The 26,888-nt window shown below is 34.6% G+C and overlaps 1 protein-coding gene across 1 annotated transcript in view; it reads left to right on the top strand.

The window, feature by feature from the left end:
• Nucleotides 1–25,861, top strand: part of LOC116643360 (peroxiredoxin-2-like) — a 122,941-nt gene extending 97,080 nt beyond the window's left edge. Inside the window, exon 2 of the mRNA XM_032422069.1 lies at nucleotides 25,299–25,861. Coding sequence (XP_032277960.1) covers nucleotides 25,299–25,861 — 563 coding nt within the window. The remainder of the gene's footprint in view (nucleotides 1–25,298) is intronic.
• The last annotated feature ends 1,027 nt before the right edge of the window (nucleotides 25,862–26,888 follow it).

Here is a 26,888-nt window from a genome sequence, read left to right as displayed (position 1 = left end):
TTTTTTTCTATTGCTTTTCTGTTTCCCTAATTTATTCCTTCTTTTATCTTATTGTTTGTCTCTTATTCTCCTTTCCGTTTATTTTTCTCTTCTTTTTTGCTTTTCTTTTTCAAGGCTTTTGAGAAAGGGAGCTAAGAATATTGATTTTAGATATTTATTCTTTTCTAAAGATAGCTATAAATTTCCCCCTCTGACCAAGTTTAAGTATATCCCCCCTATTTTGATATGTTGTCATTTCATTCTCATTCCACTCAATGTATTATTTGATTACCCTGACCCTCTTACTTTTGTCTTACAAGGATCCTTATGATTACATGTGTCCCACCCAAAAATTCAAGATAACCTCTCCATCTCAATATCTTTAACAAAATCATACCTACAAAGTTTATTTTGCTATGTAAAGTAACACAGTCACAGGTTCCAGGGAATAAGATGTGGAAATCCTTGGGGGGAAGGGCATTATTCAATATCCTACAGTGGATTATAAGATCCCAAGAGCAGGAATCACCCCATAGAATCTAGCTCATGGTCTGCTGAGCAGGAATTGGAGCCATGGTGGAGACAGAGCCACTGTCGAAAACACCATCTAAATAAAGAAGAAGAGGGAAAATGCTATGGCTTCTCTCACTCCATACTCCACTCTTTGGTCAACACCTCCCAACGGTGAATCTAGGTGGAAGCTAGATGACATTGGAGCCCAAGGAATGCATCCTGGATATGTTAGTTCCCATCAGTATAGAATCAAACAATAAAGGAGAAAGTACGATATTTTAGTGGAATTCCTTTGACTGCAGGGATATGAAAGATCTCAAAATCACAATAAACTGCTTCATAATGCCAGAATAGCTAAGGCTATTCTAGAAAATGAAAATTCACAAAACAATGAGAGGCATTTTGTTTCTAGTTCTTGATGGTTTTTACAACAAAAGAACTCTGATGCAAAAAGCACTTTGTAAAGGTAACATTTTCAGTCCTTTAAAAAGCAACGGACCTTTTTATTTAATATGCTTTCATTAATAAAAATTTAGTGCACTGGTTAGTCTTTTAAAGCAGGTGGTTTTACAAATTTTTGACATTTTATGACAACCAGACTGTGCTGCAGCTTCCCCTCCGTAATCAACGTCCAGAGGTTTAGATGGCCTAAGAGCTTGAAAGCCTCTCATTTAGTTCCCGCTTTTGCTTTCTGGAACTGCTAATCCAATTTAAATCAGAACAGACCTTTATTTAATGTGATGTATCATTGCACTGTGTGTTTTGAGGTAGTTCATTTCAAAATATATGCAAGGCCCAGATGATAGCTCGTTAGAGAATTAAACGGCGCTTAGGCAGAGCTTCATCTGTAAGCAGCGGAGTGCCGCTACTGCGGGAACGGGCACCTGCAGCACATGTAAAGTCAATTGAACTAAATACACTCAAACAGCTCTGCTCAAAGGGCGAAGCAGAAAATGGACGACCACTGTTTCAGAATGGAAATGAACCTGCAATCACAACAGAAAGTGGTTCACTTTAGACAGGCGAATCTGAAGCCTAGAATTAAAATAATTAGTCTCTCTAAAGAATGCCTCTAATTCTATGTAGCAGCTCTAGCTCTAATCTGTTACTTTATTGACAGCTAAATACCATTGCAGAGCTGAAATATATGGGAAAAGATGGTCACTGTATATATATATAGAATAACGGAGCCTTAATATATAGCTGTATTGATTATATTACTTGGCTTATATGTGGAACAGTAAATTAGAAAACTAATATATCTAATTTGAGAAAGTACATTTTGAAATTGATGGTTCTTCTTTGGGCATGTGTCCAGTTACTTATTTGGTTTAATTAATTTATTTTTTTTTACTCCAAAATGTGTGCAGTAAAATGCTGTCACTGTGTGTGTGTGTGTGTGTGTTTGAATTTTAGGGAATTTTAAATTAATTTTATTAAATTTTAAGTATTTTTATTCTATTATTGAGTATTCCCTCTCTTAGACACTAAATATACCTTATCAGTCATTCTACAATCACTCTACAGCGTAGGTATTATATCATATTACAAATATAGAAACCAAGCCTCTGAAATTAGCTAACAGTAAAGAACGTACCAAATCTGAGCACCCATATCTGTTTTCATGGAAGGTTTTGTTTGTTTTGTTTTGTTCTGCTTTGTTTTTTGTTTGTTTGTTTTTTAATGAAACTCTCTTAAGGATTCCATTGGAACATTTGTGAGTTTAAACAAGAGTATATTTTGGAAGATCCAAAGTTAAATTTCTTTCTGCAAAATAAATTTCCATCTGAAATGCTTACTTTGATTTTATTTTAAAGAAGTAACTACTGTTCAGTTTATTATGCAAGTTTTAATCACACGAAAACCTCATATACATATTTTAAGAGTAACAGTCAGGAGAAGGGGAGGTTTTCCATAATGAATTTGTGTAGTATATGTTCGTATCAGGACAGTATACAATAAGTTGGATTAGGAAGTATTCTCTGAACAGGTGGCTCAAATATTTTGTTTAAGTAGAGTCCCACATTTGAGAGAAAATATTTTGATAAGTTTTCTAGTTTTCAAGTTTTACTTATTTTTTTTACAGTTTTGTTTTCTGTTTTTTTTGTTGTTGTTGTTCCTGTTTGTTTTTTGAGAGAGAGAGAGAGAGAGAGAGAGCAAACAAGCATATGAGCAGGGGGAAGGGGCAGAAGGAGAGGGAGAAAGACAAGCAGACTCCCCGCTGAGCATGGAGCCCCATGCCGGGCTTGATCCCAGGACCCTGGAATCATGACCTGGGCCGAAGGCAGACGCTTAACTGACTGAGCCACGAGTTTTTAGATTCTGGGACGACTTGCACCAAGCTTGAAAGGAAACTAATTTGTATGACAGAAGGAAACAAATTTGGAGAGGGAGAAAGACTAAAGGAGAAGCAAAGTGAAATAATTATTTTAAATATGTGAACTGATGCCATCCTATTTTTCTCAAAATTTCAGTAAAATCTATAGTGGGTAAGAAATATATTTTACATATGTGGATTTCTTATAAAAACCAGTGAAAGATCACTGATGTGGGTTAAAGAGGTACAAAACATGCAGAAGGGGAAAAACCACCTCTTCGTAACAGGATGGTTAGAAATGATTCACTGTAGATTTTATGAGAAATTGTCAACTTCATTGTCCAAAAGGTCATTCAAAATCTAGGCCATATTAACTGCCTATTTTCTTTTAGTTACTTTACCTTTTACATTAAATACTAAACATTTTAGAAACCTGTCTTTATGAGAATATGACTTACTCTTTCATGCATCTACAGCCCCCTCTCCTGAAATCCACTCCCCCCCATCTCTTCAGACTAAACTTCTAATTATCCTTTTGATTTCAACTTTCCCTGAGTGCCAAGTTATTGATTTGATTTCATTTTGAAGAGTCTTGTCCTACCCTATAGTTAATATCTATCATGCAGTTTTTAACTTTTATTTTTATCCTGTGTCTAATAATCTATTTCCATGAGTTGAAAGTAAAAACTCAAAGTCAGGGCCTAGTATTATTACTTATACAACCATCAATGGACACAGTAGGCACTTCAAAAAGTTTGTTGAATGAAAGAAAGTAATTTAATTAAGCAGTTTTTTTTTTGTTTGAGAACATCTTAACAATGTATTTATACATCAAAAAGCATATATGGTATGTTTGTGATTAAACCTGTCAAAAATGAAAAATGCATTATTTTTTACAGTGGAATTCTTCATTTTTATTAAAATGTTACACTATGTCATTTTCTTATAATTCAATATTATGGTCTACATTTTTATGCGATTGAGAAAATAACTTGCAGGACTTTTGAAATATGAAGCTGGGGACATTTGCAAGGACAATAAAACCAAATCAGTATGATTTCTTTTGGCAGTATTTCACAAATAAATATGTAGAGAAACTCCAGAGTGAAGAGATCTTTATTGGTTGCTAAATGCCTTGAGGGGTGCACTCAAAATATGGTTTCAATGACTTGTACTGACTTTGATATGACCTACAGTTTTTCTGTAACTGCTCTATGTAAATGTGTTTATCATGCCTAAGTTGTTTCTTCCTGTGTTATAGGAAGCAGTTTAGAAAGAGAAAGGAATTGCTCAATTACATATGTACAGTGCAAATAGCCAGTTTTTAAACAAGTCCCAAGGACGTACGGATCATAGGGTTTATTTCATACATGTCTCTCTATTCCTTTATTTCCTCCAAGGTTCCAATCCTAGTTTTTCCTCTTTTTTCAGTTGATCAGACAGAAAATGTGGATTATTAGGGATAGGAAACTCTGGGAGCTGTATAGGAGTAACAGCGAGATACATAGACAAGGGCAACAGATGCTCACATCAGAGCTCATCTCCCAATTTGCAAATGCAATAGGGACAAATTTTATTCTGTCATATGTTAGTATCTAACTCTTTGAGAAAACATTCACCTTTTAAGAAAGATGATGATTTTCTGTGGAGCATTGCATTCATTGTCTCTGTCTCCTTTTATTGTATGTCTTACAGTGTTTTGAGGCAAGGAGTTTTTTCAGAATCCAGTCTCCTGAACACTTGCACCAGAATTGCCCAGAGAGATTGGTATAAATGCAAATTTGAGCTCTTATCCCACAACAGTTAAATGACAATCTCTGGGTTGGAGCTCCAGAATATATCTTTTTAACAAGCTCCTCAGTGGTGTTAATGTAGTTGCAAATTATTGGTTTACCAGCATCTTGGCAGGAGTTTAAGAAATATCTGTTTATTTACCTTCTTATGCTCATGGCCAAGCTATTATCACTTGTTTGCAAATTAATATCACTACATAACTATAAAATTCTCCTAAAATAATGAAGTGTGTGATGTAGTTGTAAATATTTTTTTTATTATGTTATGTTAATCACCATACATTACATCATTAGTTTTTGATGTGGTGTTCCATGATTCATTGTTTGCGTATAACACCCAGTGCTCCCTTCAGTACGTGCCCTCTTTAATACCCAGTTGTAAATATTTTTAAAATAAATAGGAAAAAAAAAAGAAAGAAAAGGAAAGAAATGAGATTGCAAAAAGTTAAGTTCTGACATTTTCATGTTAAATTTTCAATAAATTTTAAATATCCAACAATAACAATACTCACAGTATGCCTGTTACTTAGGCCTCAATCCCAGGATACAACAGGATTGAAGGGTTCTCCATGGATACCAAGTTCTCCTTACAACAGTATGGCCATTTTACCTATCAACAAATACATGTTACCTAGACCCCTGTCTCAAAAATGAATAATTTAAAGTTGATTCTCCATGTCTTCCTATGAGACCATCAGGAGCCATCCTTTCATTCCCACCAGAGTATACAATCCTTCTTATCTCCTAGACACTTATGTCTGGGTACTTAGGGGCACACTGAGTTCTGGCCACAACATCACCCACCACTCTGGGTGGTGAAAATGCATCCACTCTCCCCTCTGAAACTGAAGGTCTGTCAGACGCAAAATCCTCTAACAACAATCACTTTGCAGAATCCTTCCTTTGACTCTTTTGCTTTCTCTAAAAGTAGGTTTCCTCCACAGCTCCCACCCCTTTGGCAATCAAGAATCACTGTGGCTCATTCAGTAAACAAATTTTATTTTAATTTTCCCATAATCTTTACACTTCCAGTTCTGGGTAAGAGTGGATGTCTTTCTTGCTCTGAATTATCACTTCCACATACTTCCTGTGATGCACCCCCTTTAAAAAAATGAAAAGATTTGGGGGGTGGAGGGAGGTGATGGGTATTGGGGAGGGCATGTGATGTGATGATCAATGGGGGTTGTGTGTAACTAATGAATCATTGAACTCTACATCAAAAACTAATGATGGTACTATATGTTGGCTAATTGAACTTAATATAAATAAATAAATAAATAAACAAATAAGTTCTGGAAGTACATCCCATACTAGTCCATCCTAATGCAATCATATACCTTCATTCTAGCCAGGGCCTCTAATTCATAGCTCCTGGCTTACTATAACTCTCTCCAGCATTAATAATGTCATGACTTTGGTGACTTAAAAATCCACCAAAGAGGATCTTTCCACACATCTGGTTTACCAGTCTCAGGTTTCTCACTTCCGATGACCATGTCCTCTACTCTACATCGCCCACCCACTTCCAGAAAAGTCAGTGTTAAATCACTGATATCACACATATATTTTTTAAAATTATCACCATCTTTTCCCTGTTCTGCAATCATTATCTTCATCAGAAAACATGCAAAACTGTTTTGTATGAAATATCTATGCATTTAGTAAAATGTTAATAGCAAGATTTCTAAGATGCATAATTAATGACATTTCATAGCCTAATATTTCCATTTTTAATTTTTTACTGTTAGTCTGAAATGTTTTTAAATGTGTAATTTTTCCCTAGAAAGAAAATTACATGTGTATGTATTATTATATATACTTTTTTAATAGCATATAAAGGTCATGGATTTATTTCTTCATGCTTTTAATGTACTATGTTCCAATTAATCCAAAAAACGGGTATTAAATTGTTAGTAAAATTCTTTGGTCCTAACTCTATTTCTCATTGTATCAGCAGAGAGGTAAAATCAAGAACAAAATCAATATTGCTGAGACTGCTATTTCTGGCCAAGATGAATGAACAAGGATGAGATTTACCTTCCTGCTTGAAACAAGCAAATAAATAAAAAGCACTGAAACATATAAAATGAGGGTATTTTAGATGCTGAGCATCAGGCAGCATAGTAAGTCAAGCGAGACCTGAGAAAAGGGAGATGAGAGGTTGGGACTATATTTGCCCTGATTATGGTTTTAACAGAGTTTCCAGGACTTCACTTAGGAAGGGTGGAATCCAAGAGGAGCCCAAAGTTCACTTCTCTAAGCTGAGGAGACAGAGCGGAGACCCTAGGGAGACCAAGGTAGCCAGAATTAGAACAGAGTATAAGAGAGGAGGCAGCTGTGCAGAGGAAGACCCCAGAAATCTGAGCAGATTCCGCTTCAGATATGCAGCCTAGGATGCAACTGGTCAGCACGTGCATGTAATGAGGAGTCTAGGAAAGAATGATCTGGAAGGATTAGAGAGAACAGTTCCCAATGCCTACATGGGGTCAGGAATAGTGCCTATTCCCACCACCAAGACTAAATAAACTCAATTCAGAGAGTGTTGAGTAGAGTTTTCAAGAAGATCTTGTTTCAGTAGTGGGTAATAGCCCTATGCTGAGTACTTCTATGGAACTGCCTAACAAACCATAAAATCAGGATGCAAAATGAACAGTTTCCATGTAGCTTAACTGTAAGGAAGAAGAATTTTAAAAAATCAAGAATATTTATAGGAATCATCAGCTAAGCTGCCCAAATGGCCTCAGCATTCACATAGCCTCTCTTCCACTGTAGTCTACTGATGGAAGCAATCATAAACCCAAAGGGGTCATGCCAAGGAATTTGGGGGGGCCATATTTTAAAACTATCGCAGTTATACCTCAAACTTATTTTGTTGTTATTGCATGAATATTGGTACTGGATTTACAGAAAAAAAGTTATAGAAATTACATGATCAATTCATGATTAAAAGAAAAAGGAACTATTCCAGTAGGTAGAAGCAAACAAAGGTGTTGAGGATTTAGATATTCATGTAAATGGGTATAATATAAATTTAAATATGCATATAAAACAAGTGAAAATCAGGTAATATCATCACATTGATACATTTGAGATGTGAGTATGGTTATTCCCTTTACTTCCCAGTTTAATTCCTTAGTTCGGCATATGGCAAAATGGAAAGAAATTTGATAAAGTACTAAAAACTAATTAGTGTTGTAGGCATAGCTTCTGTTTCTGTTGTAGTATTCCTATGGGATCAAATTAATATGGTCATGGCACTAGTATGCAGCAATGAGTCAAATTAAAATATTTTTTCTGTGATTTTCCACAGAGATCACAAAATTTATGACAGTGATGCAATTAACTATCAGTTAATCCTGTGTTCCAAGTAAATCAATATAAAATAGATGAGTCTACCATAACCATCCCATAGCATGAAATGTCTAAGAATCAAAAGGACAATTTATATGCTTTGATCATTCTGGAGTTATTTTTGCGTATATTTTAGTTCTAAATGTTTTATATTCTTTAGCCTACACAAACAGTTAAACTATATTGAGTTATTCTTTTGGAGATAGAGATGCTAAATAGGTAGACATGTGCATGATCTTAAAAACTTTTAAAGGGTTTTACAAATTATTGAAATTTAAAGTGATGCTCATTTGAGGTCATTTACATTCATCTTTATTTTTTTAAGATTTATTTATTTATTTGACAGAGAGCGAGAGAGAGCACAAGCAGGGGGAGCAGCAGGCCGAGGGAGAGGGAGAAGCAGGCTCCCCGCTGAGTAGAGAGCCTGAAGCAGGCTCGATCCCAGGACCCTGGGATCATGACCTGAGCCGAAGGCAGACGCTTAACCGACTGAGCCACCCAGGCGGCCTTACATTCATCTTTAAATTGATTTTGATCTTTTTAATATTGTGACTTAAACTCCATCTGTAACTATTGTTCTTTGTATATAAGTCCAGTCAATATTTCCATGAACCTGACTTATTGAAGCTTCTCTATACAGTGAGTCTAAAATGTGTCAGGACTGATAAGAGACAAAACAAATCACACCTAAAGAGTGCAATGTTGAAACTCATGGCATATTCATATAAACAGCTTATATTTTTACCTAAGTTTTTCTGGAAGAACTGATAATCAACTCATTACTAATCATCGTACTCTACAAAGAGAAATGTATTCAAGTAGTGCTTATGAATTGAATATATTATATTTCATTAACTCTAAAACACTGCCAATTATGTGTCATTTCATGTACATTATGAAAGGGAACCAGCTGCGAATTAAACAATGTAACAATGTTTTGTTACAAGTTATGTATTTTCTTTATTTGATACACATTGAATGTAGTCTTTTGAGTTATTTAGGGTTTTCTACAAAAATAAAAAGAAAATATACATGAGGTAAATTAAGTACTTCTGAAATGCAAGTACAAAGTCCATCTGTTCTGAATAACTTTTAAAAAAAAGATTTTATTTATTCATTTGAGAGAGAGAGAGTGAGAGCGAGCGAGAATGAGAGAGAGAGAGAGAGGGAGAGAGGACGTGCACAAGCAGGGGCAGGGGCAGAGGGAGAAGGAGAAGCAGACTCCCCGCTGAGCAGGGAGCCCAACTCAGGATCCTGAGATCGACCTGAGCTAGAGGCAGATGCTTAACCAACTGAGCCACCCAGGCGCCCCCTGAATAATTTTCCAATAGCCGATTCTGACACTTTGCTATGGATACCATCTTTTGTGCCACCAGGAGCATTGATGATGCCACTTTTCTTAAAAAAGTAGTGATTCTCTCTTTAGGTTCTTCTTCCAGACAACAAGGGAGTAGCTAGAAGATCACTGGAGTGGGTTTCAGTTTCATGTTGTTAATCAAGCTCACACACAGCCCCAAATAGCACCATAGAGACCTCATGTATATAAATATGGCTCCCAATGTCATTGCCACCAAACAAATTGTGTTTGATCTTGAGACAAGACCTAACGAAAATGAAGATTGCATTAACACAGCAAAGCTAAAGAGTCTAGAGGCTCCCAACATAAACCTCTTGCTAGTGGAGTTGAACTTTAAGGAGTATGGACCATTTTAGTGCTGCTGAAATCATAAATTACATGTTATGTTGATAAATATATTAATAACCAGTTATAAAATTTAGAAACATTCTTGAATCAAGAATCAATATATAGTAACCTCAGGAGGATGCTCATTTGCCTCCAATTCATTTGGTATATGGTTTCAATTGTATTTCAAGGAAGTTCATTAAGGACAAACATTCCCTTACTTTTCCTTAATGCTGGAGTCAAGTGTTAAACTTTTCCACTATTATCTTTGGCATTATTTCAGCAGTCTGATTAGATATGCAATTTATGCCTTTCATTCATATTACTTAGTTTATTTTAATGTAGATTTACCCACTCTATTTTGACTTGTTCATTTACCCCAATTTCTTGAGGTATTAATCTTCATTGTTTCTGCATACTGTCATTCATAATAGACTTTAAGCAAATTTGATAATAATCCATCAAAAATTTCTAGGGCTTTTTAGTAGGATGGTAGAGTGATGAAAGTGTAGAAATCAAGAATTATGTTACCAAAACTATTAAAGATACGTTGCTTTTGAACCTGATATCAAACCCTCATGAAATATAATTAGTTTTGTCCCTCATAGTTCTCTAATAAATTATTAAGATAACACCATTTTTTAAGGCAGTACTCTATCATTCAAAGGATTGCTCTCTGGCCCTCCTCCAGCCCTGCTACTCTTTATAGATGAAGAATCGAGGGTTAAAGAGACAATGTCCACCCTGGGTGGTTGTTTTTCTGCCTCCAATTCTGGTCCAGAATTCTGAGGGTACAAGAATTCTAAACCCTAACTTAAGCCTTCCAGGTTGTTATGAAAGTATAATTTTCAAGGTGGGAGGATAGAACATATTTTATGTAATGTTTTAATGACTTGATTTATATATTTTAAATATCAAGACACATGGTATGTAGGCCTTCATTTTTATACTTAAGCCAACCCTGTAGATGCTAAGCGCTGGTCTTATATCAGGATCCAGTAAATGTAAATGCCCAACATACTCAGAATTTTCCTTTATGCTGACTTAATGCAAATAAAATGGAGTATGTGTTTCCATGTTTATGGATTGTTTGAATAATATTTTTCCAAATTTCTCTTCCTTCTAATCTTGTAGTCACTCATCCTTTCTTTTGTTGAGAAATAATTCATCATAAAAATGGATAAATTATGCATGAGAAGTATTTTAAAGTTTTTTTTTTCTTCAACTCACTCCTTTTTCTTGGTAGTAAAATGTAGCATGCCAATGTTTAACAATGCAATTAACACTATTTATTCAGATTGTCACAATTTTCACCTCCTAAAACTAGTGAGAATTTTGTGCCACTTCCTTCCAGGTTTCTCCCAAGAATAAATGTGTTAATGATATCTGTAATATTTCATGTTATAGCAAGAAAATAATGAAGTCTCAAGCTCAGACACCCTATTGTTTTTGACACTATGTCTTCTAAACAAAACAACTGGAATTTTCTTTAGTAAATTTGAATTTGGGATGGTTATAAAAGAAAATTATTCACTGATTATTGCTTGTATTTTCTTGTATCTAACAAACTGATAATATAATTTGGATATAACAATATGCCATTAATGGTGTTATTAATTGCTAAATAAGTGTCTCCATTCAAACTGGGTTTCAAACATAGTAGAATATAATAAAGTTTATTTTATTTTATTTTTTTAATTTTTAAAAAATATTTTATTTATTTATTTGACAGAGAGAGACACAGCAAGAGAGGGAACACAAGCAGGGGGAGTGGGAGAAGCAGGATTCCCGCCGAGCAGGGAGCTTGATGTGGGGCTTGATCCCAGGAACCTGGGATCATGACCTGAGCCGAAAGCAGAGGCTTAACAACTGAGCCACCCAGGTGCCCCATTTTTGAGTATTATATTAGATGGACTATTTTGGGGGAATTTCAGAGCTTTAAGCTTTACTTCAAAACTTTGATGATCATTTTAATGATCATCATAAATTTAATTATTATTTCTCTATATATAATTTAAATTTTTAGTTGACTTGATCAGCATTGAAGAGGAATGATCAAATTAGAAATGACCATTTTAATCTAGCAGTTCTTAAATATGAATTATCATTACTCTCCAAAAACTGCCTAATACTTTTTCTTAAACCATAGGGAATAAAATCACAGTCCATTTGTAGCAGAAAAATTAAAAACTATAAAGAAGAAAGTCATATATAATAAATGATTCCAAAGTGATTGCCCTAAGCTTTGATGTATAGTGGCCTTATAATTTTTTTTTTTCCTCAAAAGGGCCTCTAAGGAAAGAAAAATCCTCTATGTTGTACACCTGCTCCTCAATTTGGTAGATTCCTCCTGAATGTTGTCTCATATTTTCTTGTGCTCCAAGATAAATACATTTGATACTTTTTAAAACATCATATTTTGAAAATATATTTAATGTAAAACAATGCGAGACAGAACATTATATTTGGAATTCTTGTTAACAGGAATTCCTGCATATAGTCTATAAATTAGAACGAAGGATTTTCTCCTTAGGTTTTAACTAGATTACTACAAAAATACGACTGTGAGAATATCTGAATATCTTATTAAAGTGATAGAATTTTATTTCCAAAGAGAAAACTTTAAGCACTGAACAGCATTTAATTGAAATTATTTTTGTTAACATGCTTAAAACTTGAAGTGACTGATGACTTTTTTTCCCCAGAATGTGTATTTATTTTTTCAATTTTTGGAAAAAAAAAAAAAAGGTCAATAGCACAAATACTCATTTACTTTAACATTATTTCATATATTTAGACTTAATAGCTTCAGGTTTTTTTATATCTTTTGTACCTAAAAACAGTGAGCTAAAACTCCTGACATACTCAAGGTAATTTTTTCCCTCAAACTTTACCTTTCTTCCTCTTAATTGATATATCTCTTACCATGTTACTATGAAAAATTTAATTCTCCTTCATTTTAATTGCCAATGGAGTCAGCACATTCAATATTTGCTGAAAAACTTGTAATTAATTTTCTTTTCTATCATGACTTTTCCAGTGGACAGAAAAAAATTTGCATTGAATTTGGGAGTTCTTATAATTTTCACATGAAAAGAACTTCATTTTTCTTTTTTGTAACACATTATTACAATGTACAAAGCATTCCTTCTCTTTTAACAATACATTCAGCTAATTAGTTTCTTTTTTACAGATGCAGAATGCAAGATTCAGATAGAATAGATGCTGGGACTATCATTCAAATTTTAGATATTAGCCTGTAGACTATAAAAGTATTTCTTTTGTACAATATTATTTTTGGGTTTTTTTGTGTAATAATAACAAGAATAAGAATAAAATTAGGGGTCAAAACTTTGAAAAGTTCTGAATAGGATTGATTAAGAAAAATGTCCTTGCTTACATATGGATTGAAGGAGAAAGGCATTGCCTTTCACAATTAAGCATGATGTTAGCTGTAGATATTTGTAGTTTTTCTTTGTCAGATTGAAGAAGTTCCCTTCTATTTGAAGTTCGGTGAGAATTTTTTTTAAAAATCATGACTGAATGTTGAATTTTGTCAAATACTTTTTTTCACCTATTGCCATGATCTTATGTTTTTTTTTTCCTGTTTATTCTGTTAATATGGTGGGTTGCATTGATTTTTAAATGTTGAACTAGCCTTTGCATTCCTAGTATAAACCCTCTTGATTTTGATGTGTTATTGTTTTTATAAATTATTTCAATTTGTTGGTATTTTCTTCAGAATTCTTACATTTATTTTTATGAATAATATTGATCTTTTTTTTTTAAAAAAAAGATCTTTGATGTGTCAGGATATACTGGCCTCATAAAGTGAGATGAGAAGTGTTGTTTTCTCTTACATTTTCTGGAAGACATTTTTAAGAACTGGAACTAATTCTTTTTTAAATGCTTGGTATAACTCACCAGTGAGATAATCTAGGCCTGACTCCCCCTTTCTCCAGAAAGGTTTTAGCTACAAATTTAGTACAACTGAGGTTATCTATTTCTTCTTGGGTGAGGATTCAGTTTGTTTTTCAAGGAATTGATCCATTTCATCTAAGTTGTCAAATTTTGTCAATTGAGTTCTCTGCAATATTCCTTCATTATCCTTTAAATATCCATAGAATCTACAGTGGTAATTCCTATTTCAGTCTTGATGTAGGTGATTTGTGTCTTCTCTCTTTTTTTCTTGGTCAGACTAACTAGACATTTAATCAATTTTATAGATTTTTTTTTTTGTCAAACAAGAAGTTTTGGTTTCTTGGATTTTCTGTACTGTTTCTTCATTCTTGATTTTATTGATTTCTGATCTTATATTTATTAATCCCTTCTTTCTGTTTGCTTTTGTTTAATTTTCTATTTTTTTTATAGTTTCTTGAGGTAGACCCTTACATTATTGACTTGAGATCTTTATTTTCTCCAATAAGCATTCATATATTTATCTCTGATCTTGTTTTAAGTGTATTCCTCAGATTTAATATGTTTCAATTTTCATTTTGCTCAAAACATTTTCTATTTTACCTTGAGACTTCTTTGATTTGTGGATTATGTAGTAGAGCGTAGCTTGCGTTTAAATATTTTTAGGTCTATCAGATATCCTTCTGCTATTTATATTTAATTCTCTTTTTTGTCTGAGGACATAGAGCAATTTTGATTCTTTAAATTTAATAAGGTTTGTTTTGTGACCTAGAATGTGATCTATCTTAGAAGTAGATGAGGGCATTGCTAAATCATCTGGATCAATTCTTTGTTGTATAGAATGGTTTTATGCAATGGAGAATGTCTAGCATCTGGGTCTTCTGCCCACTAAATGCCAGTAGTTTAAAACAATCATTTTGCAATGATTTTCAGATGCCCCTCAGAAATGAGAGAGAGATAGAACATGCGTAAGAGCTGGAGGTGGGAGGGAGGGATGACAGGGGCAGAGGAAAAGGGAGAGAGAGAATCTTCAACAGGCTCCATGCCCGGCCTGAGCCTGATGTAGGGCTCCATTCCAGGAGGCAGAAATCATGACCTGAGCTAAAATCAAGAGTTGGATACTTAACTGACTGAGCCACCCAGGTGCCCCTCCCTCAGAAATGTTTAAATACTTGTTGGGGGCAACAAAGCTTCCTATTGAAAATAACTGATTTAAACAAATATAAATATTATAATTATTTCTTAAGTTAGGTATTTGTATTTAAAATATTTTAGATTTGCTTGTTCTCAATCCTATTTTAATCATTGTAAAATGTGATAATTAGTTGTTCATTTTACCTTTGTCTCTTTAAATTAGTTACTTTATGTAAAAAGTACTTTCAGGAAAAAGTACTTAGCAGTAAATTGGTATTTCAATTTAGCTTTCTTCTTTCTGTATGTGTGTGTGTTTGTGTGTGTACAGTAGTTTAGGTTAGCCATTATTAATATTGGAGATTTGGGGGGTTTTCTTGCTTCACATTCATCTATATTTGCAGACTAATAACAACTGCACATTAGGAAAAAATTCCCCTTCTTCGTATTTGTAACTTTTATTGTGGTGAAATTGATGTACGTTTTTAAAAGAAAATAATTACTTTTTAGTTTTTGTCTAAGGGAATGTGGCTTGAGCAAATGTCTCTTGATTGGTGGTGGTGGGCAAATTGTGAACCATTTGATAATCACTTAATAATGATAGTTTTTGAGGTAGCAATTTAGACCAGCTGCACTGGACTCTCTGGTCTCATCATTATTTCTTCTCTGTGAAATAAGCTGTCATTATGGTTCACACAAACACATTTCTGTTTTTTTCATAACTAGAACAGTTCACCTGGGACAATCAACAAGGGAAAAATCTACTATATAAAAATTTTCCTTTGCAGAGAAGACAGCTTGATATAAATATTATTATTAATGGACTTAGAAAAGCCATTTCTCTTATTTTTCTGTCCAGTAAATGGTGTTTTTATTTTCTTTACTTATACTGATGATAATGATTTAAAAAGTCACAATAGTTCATCCCTCAGTTGAGATAAGTAGACTTTCATAGCTGATTGTATCAGCCTTGCCTTCATAGATTTGGTAATAACTGATTATAACTGATTGATAATAAGTGATAGCTTTTTTTTAAGCTTTCCCATGTTTTAAACTACAAAGAATACTGCAAAAACAGGGCACTTGGTGAATTTACAAATTATTTTTCATAAACTACTTTACATACATTTCTTCAACTTCTCTAATAAATCAAATAATCCAAATGAACATGAAATACATTATTAAGGTCAAACTCTGCTTTGCATTCCAATAAGTATCAGCATTTTTCACAAAACTAATTAGTAGTAATCATATTACTACTACTACTACTAACATATTCTTGAGGGCTTGCTTTGTGCCAAGTGTAATCCTTCATTATCTAATTTAATCTATTTCAATCTTCACAAGAAAACATGGGTTGGTGCCATATCTAGCAAATGAAAGACCTAGAAATTGAAACCAGATCTGACTGTTACACAAGTTTTTATTCATTCATTATATTACCCTCAAAGAGTAGAAATTCATATAGCTTAAGATGTTGAGAGTGTGAAGAGAGTGTCCAAGGAAGTAAAAAGAGGATGTTCAAAGTCATGAAGAGAGCCAAGAGCATGGCTTTGTTACTGATCTATAAGGAGATCTGTATACGGTTAGAGGATAAAATTCAAAGTGCACATTTACTAAAAATGAGGCTGTGCTGATACTCAGCAGCAAACCCAGGAAGGACTTGCAAACAACGTTAAGCTGTCTGGACTTAACCCTGAGCATCGGGGAACCACTGAATTTTGAGCAGACAAGTAATATCCTTACTATGCTTAAAGAAACTTTCTTTGTATTTATGGTTAATGTATTGTAAGACCATAAGACTAGAAACAGAATTTACCAGATCGAGTCTGCATTAAAGCTGCTGGATGGCTGAGTCCTGGATTTGGGTCATGGAACCATAGCATCTTTTGGGGTTTATGAGAAAGTAAGACTTAAGAATAACACCACAATTTCTGGATAAGAGATTTGCTAATTTTCATTTGTTTGTCTGGCAAGGGCTTAAGTACCCTGAGAAAAAATTGGAGGGCCCAGCAGTTTGAAGATGTTGGATGCATTTATCTTCATTACACTTTTTCATCTTCTGCAGAACTCTTTACTATGGCCAGTTTCTGCATACAGCTTTCTTTTAAAACTTTTTCCCCTACCAGGTCTTAATTATGTGAAAAATCCAATTTTCCTGTGCATTTATTCCCCCATTCTTTCAAAAAAGAACATCTTCCCCACTCTCCTCTGTGTAGTTCCTGCTTAGGAAAGTCACCGGGCAAACTCTGCCTGATCCAGGACCATTCATGGTCTGCTGTAAAGCATTAAAGAATTCAAATCTTGTTCCCACATTTGCCTGTCTTTTGGCTATTCTCACCATCTAATCACACCTGTCGAATCTGTGTATTAGTGAAATGCTTACAAAGGTTTTCCAATTATTTTCTGAGACATCATTCTTTATTATGAGGGCAAATTGTCAGTCTCAGCATTATTTTTTAACCTCGTTTGTGTGTACTATACAATATGTATGCAGTTTCAAGAATCAATGCAGATTTGTCCACCTTTTATACATTGTGTGACTCACTTCATTGGGGATGAGAAGTTGAAGGTATAATGAGCACTGAAAGTCAAGTCATTTCATTACTCAGAACTATTCTTTCCTATACTTTTCTATACTTCTTTTCCATTGTGTTCTGTTTAGCTCGCTTATTCCACCCACGAGTACCAGATATCTATCCAATAATTCCACTGAACACTATTCCCAAGGAAACCATGGCATTCACTTCTTGTTTTTGTTCAATCTGATTCATCTGAAACTGACTTCTCAGGCCCCGGGACTTCTTCGGCACTTACTTGTATAACATATCTTTCCATTTAATCATATTCTATTCTTCTTACTTTTCTGTAAGCAACTGATTATCCCATTACTTAATGAGATGATGTTAGGCATCTGAAATGATGGAGTCTCTTCTACTTTTATACTATTTTAGTAATGATCAAAGGGATCCATTTAATCTCAGAAGGATTTAGCAAATCAATGAGTTGTTAGTGGATTCTGGCCTGGAAAAAGGAGATCTCAAGCATTCTCTGCACACAGAATTTCACTTTCAGATGTCTTAATCATAGGTATTATGACTGCCTCCGGTTTGGTCAGTAGATGCCTCGAGAGATTTTAAATCTGTACTCCTGAAATGATGCCCTTGTCTGGCTTCTGGTATAACATATTCTGTCTTATCTCCTACTTTCTCTCATTATTAATTTTCAGCTTCATTCACAGAATGTTCTTTCTTTGCTTGCTTCTTTTATATATTGCTATGCCCCATGTTCTTCCCTAAGACCTCTTTTCCACCTGTTCTAATGCACTCCTCTTTTTTGTCTTGTTTTCTCCCATGTTTCAAATTCCATCTCTTTTTGGGGATTTTGAAGATTATTTATTTTGCCCATTGCAACTTCAAAAGTTTTGTCCTCTGTATCCTGGTGCTTGATAACTCTCCACTAAAAAATGCCATAGGTATCTCTGTACTATTCCTCTTTTTCTTTTCTTGACTATAGAGATTTCCTCCATCTCAATCACTTAGGAAATAAACCCAGGAACTATCTCTTAACCTTGATTATGTTTTTAATCCCTGTTCCTACAAGTGCTAAATTTTGTATTTTTTCACCTTTTGTTCATGTGTAGAGTTTCAACTCCACAGTTAATCCCTTGGTTCAGACCCCCATTTTCTCTTCTCTCAACTATTGTTATATTCTCCAACCTCATCCCCCTGCCTCCTAACTTGCTTTTCCCCATTTATCTTTTCCATGGCTGCCAGAGTGATTATCAGAATATCTATAGTTCTGCAGGGCACCATATTTCATGACTCAGGTACCTTTTAGGGTTTTTCTTAATTTCCAAAATGACTTATTTACTGGCCAGCAACTACTCATCTTCCAATATTCAACTCATTTGTTACCTTCCCTGAACTCTTCAAATGAAATAATTAATTCTTTCTTTGTGACCTCACTACAGCCTATACATTCTGCCCCTAAAATTTATTAAATTAAATCCTATTAAATTTATTTGTTTTTATATCTGTCTCCCTCATGTGAGTTCAGGTATTTAGTCAGGAAATAATTAATGAGAATGTCCTTTGATAGGATTAGGGTATTTGAAGATGAGTAAGACATACTCTTGGGAATCATAATCTTATACACAATTTGCCCTTTCCTCCCTTATTCACAGAATCAACCTTTAGCAAACTTTGGAAACATTATATACATACATATGAACATATATGTGTAGCATATATATATGAAAGATTCATTAAAATTATGATTACATTAGTAAATGATTAAATGATTCATTGGTAAATGATTGCATTAGTAAGTAAAATAATATCCTCTCAAACTTTCTCTCTATATATACCTTACTCTTATTTCTATGTAAGGTTAATTTTCACCATAAAAGCTTCCTCAGTTACTTCAATGAGACCTGCAATCACAATCTGGCCCTGCTGTTATGTTGCCCAAGGCAGTCTGTGTCTAGGTTTAGGAGTAGTGATACCTATTCAGCAGGCTTCTTGTGCAGATTCAGGGAGATACCTGTATTTAAATTCCAATACATATTAGGTGCATAATATATTTTTGTTGTTGTTGGTTCAACCCCCAAATTCCCTAAATTTTAAATTATAAAGTAGGTGTTCCGGCTCTGTGGTCTGTAGCATATTTTTTAGCTTATTTTTTTATTCCTTTATTTCTTAATCCTCTAAGTAGCAAATTACTCCTAGAATGAGTAAACATACCTTTTATTTCTTTTTATCCTTGCTATTATTAACACAGTGCCTTATAGTTCAGAATTGCATAAAATAATTTATTTGTGGAGTGAATACGTTTATTTTCATGAGCTACCCCCTTCACCTATAAAATACAAACACCCCCACCCTGCATCCAGACAGACAAGACTGACACATTCAAGGCTCCTGAATATAAGATTGTTTCACTGGATTGAAAAAGTATATTATGAACATTTAAAATCAAGGAAATGCTTGTTCTTATTGCTAGTAGAAAGGAAAATAAGAACCTGTTCACATTTAAAAAACAAACAAAAAAATGAACCCTAAAAGATGCAGAAATAAATTCAATCAGAAAGCATGGGATATATATACAAGAAAATTATAAAATTTTATTTAAAAATTACAAAACTGAAATGGAGCAAATGAAAAGATATATGTAGTTGTTTGCATCAAGATGGTGTGATGGAAGTTGAAATATATTATCGTCAATTATTAACATTGCCATACATTCTTGCATTGTTCCTTTCTTAATTTTGTTTTCTAAGAAGAATAATTCTGGAATGTGCTAAGATTTAATGTAGTGCATCATGACAGTTGTCAAATAGTAGCTACACAACACAACAACCCCTTGGAGATGTAGGGGAAGAGAAGAGCTGGCACTGGGGGTGAATCAGGCTACATGACACTCAGTACTTCTTTCAAAAAAAGGTAACATCATGATTTTGTCAGGACCACTGTGACCTAAATTAAAATTCTTTTTCTAAAAGTATAAACCATTGAAAACTAAGTTTAAATTCCTCAAAGACAAATAGAAAGAATGCAAGTACTTTTTTTTTTTTTTTTTGCAAAGAAATGTCCTGCACACCTTTCATTTTTTTTTACAGAGCTAATAACAGTCTGGTTTCAAGAAGCAAGTCCCAAGTATAATACTGCATAATTCAGTGTAATACTATGCATCTTTTAGCCATGACACATTTAGTTTCTAAACTTTTATATTTATAGACTAAAAATTACTTTTTATTCAATCTCTCACTTTAAATTTTTGATCTAATGAATTTCATTTAAGAAGAGACAAACTACAATCTATTTCCCACATATTACAAGTGTCAAAGGTCTAAGATATTGTTCCCAGGATAGTTTTGTTTTCAGCTTAGAATTAACAAAACCGGTAACAATATGATCAAAAATAAAATTAAAACAGTATCTTCTCCTTAGGATGGGGTCGTTTCCTTTTTTTAGCTTAGAAGCAGACTGTTCAGTCTGAGCAATTTGGTTTCACTTCACGAGAAAGCCGAGTGGTCCCCCTGCACCTGCGCTTTAAGTAAGCACCACTGTCCCTGGTTTCTAATGCAGCACTTAAACAGCACCTTGAAATCCTAATGAACCTCAAGCGTATTCATAACAGTTCAAAAGAAGTCCCATGCATCCTTTTACACGATTTATGCAACACACGTTTTTAAAAGGAAGACTTATTCTTAGTGCATGGAACTCCCTCTCTTCCAAAGGATCCATGCTATAATGGGATAGAACTGGGTGAGAAAGGGCTCCCTCCTTCCCCAACCGCACATCCAGTCCAATGCAACACCACAAAGATTGTTTTGTAAATATTTCTAAGTGTCCTTCTATGAGCATTGACTATAAAGTGTTTTTTTTCCCCCCTTACTGCTAAATAACACCACTGCTGCTTACTGCTGCTCCCATTTCTACTACTATTACCATCACGGCTACTATTGAAGCACCTAGTATGTTTCTTTTTTTAAAAATTTTTTATTGTTATGTTAATCACCATAGATTACATCATTAGTTTTTGATGTAGTGTTCCATGATTCATTGTTTGCGTATAACACCCAGTGCTCCATGCAGAACGTGCCCTCTTTAATACCCATCACCAGGCTAACCCATCCTCCCACCCCCCTCCCCTCTAGAACCCTCAGTTTGTTTCTCAGAGTCCATAGTCTCTCATGGTTCATCTCCCACTCCGATTTCCCCCCCTTCATTCTTCCCCTCCTGCTATCTTCTTCTTCTTCTTCTTCTTTTTTCTTAACATATATTGTATTATTTGTTTCAGAGGTACAGGTCTGTGATTCAACAGTCTTGAAGCACCTAGTATGTTTCTGATGACACTGAACAACACTGTTATTATCATTTTAAAAGACTAGCAAGCTGAGACAAAGAGGTTAAGTAGAGCAAATAGAAAAATGATATAAAATTGGTATACACTCTCTCTTTAAATCAAGAGAAAATCAGAAAACATGATACAGAGATCCACCTTTTACAATGGCATACCAGCTTGCTTCCTGGCTTAAAAGGCATTTAGCTTCTCTGATGTGTAGTTTGGTGTGTGGCCATCCTTATAGGGGCAGCGGAGCACCTGTGTTATATCCAATGTTCTGTCCCATTTAAGTCAAGATGAACTTTTTTTTTTTTTTTTTTTTTTTTTACCCCAGAAATGAAAGTTCTCTAAAATAGTCTGGGTCAGTAAAGAGAAAATCCTATTAAATATTGTTTCAAAATAATTACATACTTTAATACTTACAAATGCTGTATTCTGGTTTAAAAAATAAAAAAAGAAAGAAATGCATCTTCCTAGGATTTAGAAATCACTAAATACTGCTATGCATTTCACTTTGGTACAAAAGATATTTTTTCTTAATTAAAAACAGTGTCACAAAAACTAAGACCGACAAAACTCTACAGACTAAAGGGACATTTATTTTATATTAAAAATGATAATGCAGTTTCAGCAAAAATATCTTTTTTCTAGCTATTGATGAGTATATATAGATTCAAAATACATGGTTAAGAAATTCATTTTTAGAAGCATTTAAAGAAATCTAGTAGTAAAGTGGCTAAGGTTTTGAACAATTTGAAGTCATATAAGATTAATTTTTTTCATATAAGATTAAATTTAAATCACAGTTCTAACTGTATAAACTTCGATAAACAACCGTACATTGTTGTATAATGGGCATAATTTAAACTGGATCACAATGTCATTTTAAGTATTACATAAACTAAATATGTAAAGCAAGACACAGTTTACTGCACACGGTAAATAACTAAGTTAATGTCAACTTAAAATTACCAACACTATTTCATTGTATGATAATTTTTAAAAATTAAAATATTGGGGCACCTGAGTGGCACAATTGAGTGTCTGACTGTTGGTTTTGGCCTGATCTCAGGGTCATGAGATCAAGCCCCATGTTGGGCTTCACACTCAGTGCAGAGTTGGCTTGAGATACTCTCTCTCTCTGCCCCTCTCGCTCATGCTCTCTCTCTCTCTAAAATAAACAAGTAAATCTTTAAAATATTATTTATTCAAAGAGTTTAAGCAAATTACATTGACAAGTTATCTATATTATCTATATCTATGAAAGTTTCTATAGTATATTCAAAGAAGCCTGAAAGAATAACTCTGAAGATCCAGAAACATTTTCTTTAAGATTCTCTCCAAAAGAGTCGTCTAGGTATGTTAGTTTCATCCATACATTCAACAGGTATTCTACAGCTACTATGTTGCAGGCACTGTGCTAGGCTACTAAAAAATATTGGTGAATAAAAAAAACACAAATAGTCTCTACTCTATGGTATCTGTGATATTGTTTTGGTTCAATTGCACAGTAAAATTAAAGACCACTTGCAAGTTATGTTGGCACTAGGAGTCTAGTTACAAAAACAACGGCAAAACAGATAACAATGCCCTAAAGTAAAACAAAAAAAAACATGATTATTTTTAATAATTTCCTACAAATCTTAGTTAGGAAGAAAGGAAAGGATCCAGAATTAACAATTAGTATTCACAATCAAATATATGGTAATATACATACAAAGAAGCTATTTTATTAAGAAACGTGAGAAATTATTGGGACAAAAGAATAGATAGTGAGATAGGCAAGACAAGAGCCTTAGAATAGAGCTTTTTTTTTTTTCACAAAACACTGTGAGGCCTGGAGAATTACTATAATAAAATAATAGCTAATATTTTGTAATTGTTTACTCTGTGCCAGAAAATGACAAAGCAATATGTGTGTTTTATATCTTCTAAGCCCCTCAAATAAAATTATTGCCATCTTATATATGAGAACACTGGATTTAGATAGTTTGGTAATTTGTCCAAAGTCACAGAACACGTCACCTATGGCAGAATGGGTTTAAGCACAAATCTTCATGCCTCCAAAATCCAACCACTCATCTACTATATTCTGTGGACAATGATTGATAAATTTAAGACCCTAAACACTCTATATCTTTTCAATGAAACTAACATCACAGGTGCTTTCCTTTGTTTTGTCTGGATAGTAACTAGCTCAGATATTTACTTGGTGAACACAATAAAATTAAGGAAAATTAAGGAATGAGAGAAAAAACAGCAATCATGTGAAGATGCAAGCCATGATACATTTGATTTCTGAATAGTTTTATTACCATAATTAAAAAAAACCTTTACTAGAAAATTATCAAAAAGCTTGACAACTAATTGCCTGGTTATCATTTAACTATTGTTTACATTTTATGAATATCTATTATTGATATTCATCAGTGTTTAAAATTAAAGTAAAATATGTAGGATTAAAATACCCTTAAAATTTATTTTCATAAAATACTATTGGACATGCAGAAAAATAACGAAAATCACATAAAATAACATATTTAATAATTTCCTCTCTATGATTAAAAATCTGTTATCAAGTATAACCTAATTTTCAATTTCATTCCAACCTTAATTAGGATTGTCTTGTTCAACAAATAATAATGCACCAAACACACAAAAATATGGTAATATGCTATGCCATGTGCGATAATTATGCTTTCTTGAATTATTGGAAGGATTTATCACACTCTACAGAGTATGCATAAATGTGAAGGATATTATTCAGTAGGAGGAGAAAAACACAGGCAATTATCAGGCAGGAGTGAGACATTCAAAAACAGCTCTCAAATTGTCACCTCATTGGCACAGAACACACTTTATCTATGGGCCATAAACCACCAAGATAGAGATCAGTTACCCTGGTCTCAGAAGCTATAGCCTCATCTGAGAATGGGTATTTTGTATGCCATCTGGTTTTACAGTCCGAGCTTGGCTACATGATCTGGCTCAATAACTCAAAAACTAAAACTAAAAGTTAGCTCAAACAACTAAAAGATAACAGTAACTCTAAGTCTGAAATTTATATTACATATGTATGTGTGTGTGTGTATATATATATTTAAGTTGTATAGAGGGTGGCTCATGATATGTTTCAAACTTTACTACAGAATTATTTTAATCACTAAGCAGCACATGTAATTTTTTATTGGCCATGAATCAGCATCATGGTTCAAACATGTCTAGAGAGAAATTCAGGTTTGCAACAAAGCAGCTGAGAATAACCCTGTGTACATATATGCCATTTAAAAATCTCAGCACAGTGGATTTTAATCAAATACAACACAAAATCAGTTATCTAAAAAAGCGGTTTTGTAATATTTACACAAAAGTATTAATTGATCTGGAATTTAGGTTTAAATTTAAATTAGATTATTTTAAATAATGTCTATAAAGAAAGGAGAAATTTTTTTCCTTTTAAAATTTTATTTATTTATTTGAGAGAAAGAGAGAATGAGAGACAGAGAGCATGAGAGGGAGGAGGGTCAGAGGGAGAAGCAGACTCCCTGCCAAGCAAGGAGCCTGATGCGGGACTCAATCCTGGGACTCAGGATCACGATCTGAGCCGAAGGCAGTTGCTTAACCAACTGAGCCACCCAGGCGCCCATATAAAGAAAGGAGAAATTGTAATAGCATTAAAGCAATTCCGAGACGGGGTCGCTGAGAACACGTGTCCGTGAGTTCAGCAATCCGTGTGTCCTCCTTTTGCCCACGCACCTTTCAGTCTTGACCTCCCAGCGATGCGCCCTTGGGAAAGCCCACCCACCCAGATTCCAGGCCACTTTGGAGGAGCTGAAGCTTTCTGACTACAGAGGGAAATACTTGGTCCTCTTTTTCTACCAGCTGGACTTCACCTTTGCCTGCCCCCCGGAGATCATGCCTTCCAGTGAGTATGCCAAGCACTTTGGCAAGCCGGGCTGTGAGCTGCTGGGGGTCTCTGTAGACTCCCAGATCACCCATCCGGCTTGGATCAACACTCCAAGGAAGGAACAAGGCTTGGGCTCTCTGAACATCCCCCTGTTGGTGGATGTAACCAGAAGCCTGTCCCGAGATTATGGCGTGCTGAAGGAAGATGAAGGCGTTGCCTACAGGGGCGTCTTTATCATCAATAGCAAGGGTGCCCTTCGCCAGATCACTGTCAATGATTTGCCTGTGGGGCGCTCCGTGGACGAAGTTCTGCGGCTGGTCCAGGCCCTCCAGTACACGCATGAGGATGGGGAAGTCTGTCCCGCTGGCTGGAAGCCAGGCAGCAACACAGTCAGGCCCAACGTGAACAGCAAGGAATAGAATACTTCCCTCCAAACACAATGAGGCTGGCAGACAGGTGGAAAGCTTAGGCTGTTGGCACCACCTACACCCCTACCTGGATACCCCAAGGCTGTGCCAGGAAAGGCCAGAGCTGCCCCTTTAAACAACATAATCCATGACCCTGGAGGGCTAGCCCAAAGCCTTCTCATTCTCCCAGCTGGGAGCTAGTGAATGGTGACCCCCTCCCTGGAGCCCACCTAGCTGGGCACAGGCCCAGAAGTGACCAATAAAGTATGAGGACAGAAAAAAACAAAAGCAAACCAAACCAAAACAAATTTCCAAGAAGGGAAGGCCTTATAATAGTACACTCTTACAATGAGAAGAAAATAATTATACATTTATGTTTGATAAAAAAACCTATATCCAGAATATATAAGGAATGCCCACATCTCTTACACATCACCGAAGAAGATATACAGTTGGCCAAAGGATGGTGAAAAATGCTCAAAATCATTAGTCATTAGAGAAGTGAAAATTAAAACCAAAATATCATACCCTTACACACCATTCCAGAAGCTAACATTAAAACAACAGATGCTAGTAAGCGTGTGCAGTTGGTAAGAAAGTCCAAATGTAGAGCCACTTTGGAAAATAGGTTGGTGGTTTCTTATAAAGATAAACATAAAGTACTTTATTGCCCAACAATCTCACACCTGGGTATTTACCCAAGAGAAATGAGAATACATATCTGCATAAATCCTTAGATTCCAAATAAATTATTGTTACTCTTGTAGACTTAGTCTTTGGAAGCATTCAAAAGTTGCTTTTTTAAAATCCTGAGAAGAAGAGTCAGGACGCTTTTACTGTGTAACTTGAACACATGAAGTGATGTATATGTCACACTTCACACCTGGTTTATATTCTCCTGTGTTGTTACAACACTGTGTAACACAGTGTAACACTTTCTCAACCTGTCTTTAATTCACCTGGTTTCTCTAAGAGTTGTCCTGGTTATGTTAATGTTTTTCTTGACTAAGAATTCCAGGGGAAAGGAAGGACAAGAATC

Source organism: Phoca vitulina, unplaced genomic scaffold (genome assembly GCF_004348235.1).
Source record: "Phoca vitulina isolate PV1807 unplaced genomic scaffold, GSC_HSeal_1.0 scaffold26, whole genome shotgun sequence".
Classification (NCBI taxonomy): Eukaryota; Metazoa; Chordata; class Mammalia; order Carnivora; family Phocidae; genus Phoca; species Phoca vitulina.
Note: the sequence above shows the minus strand (reverse complement) of the source record. Positions and strands in the feature narration are given on the sequence as shown.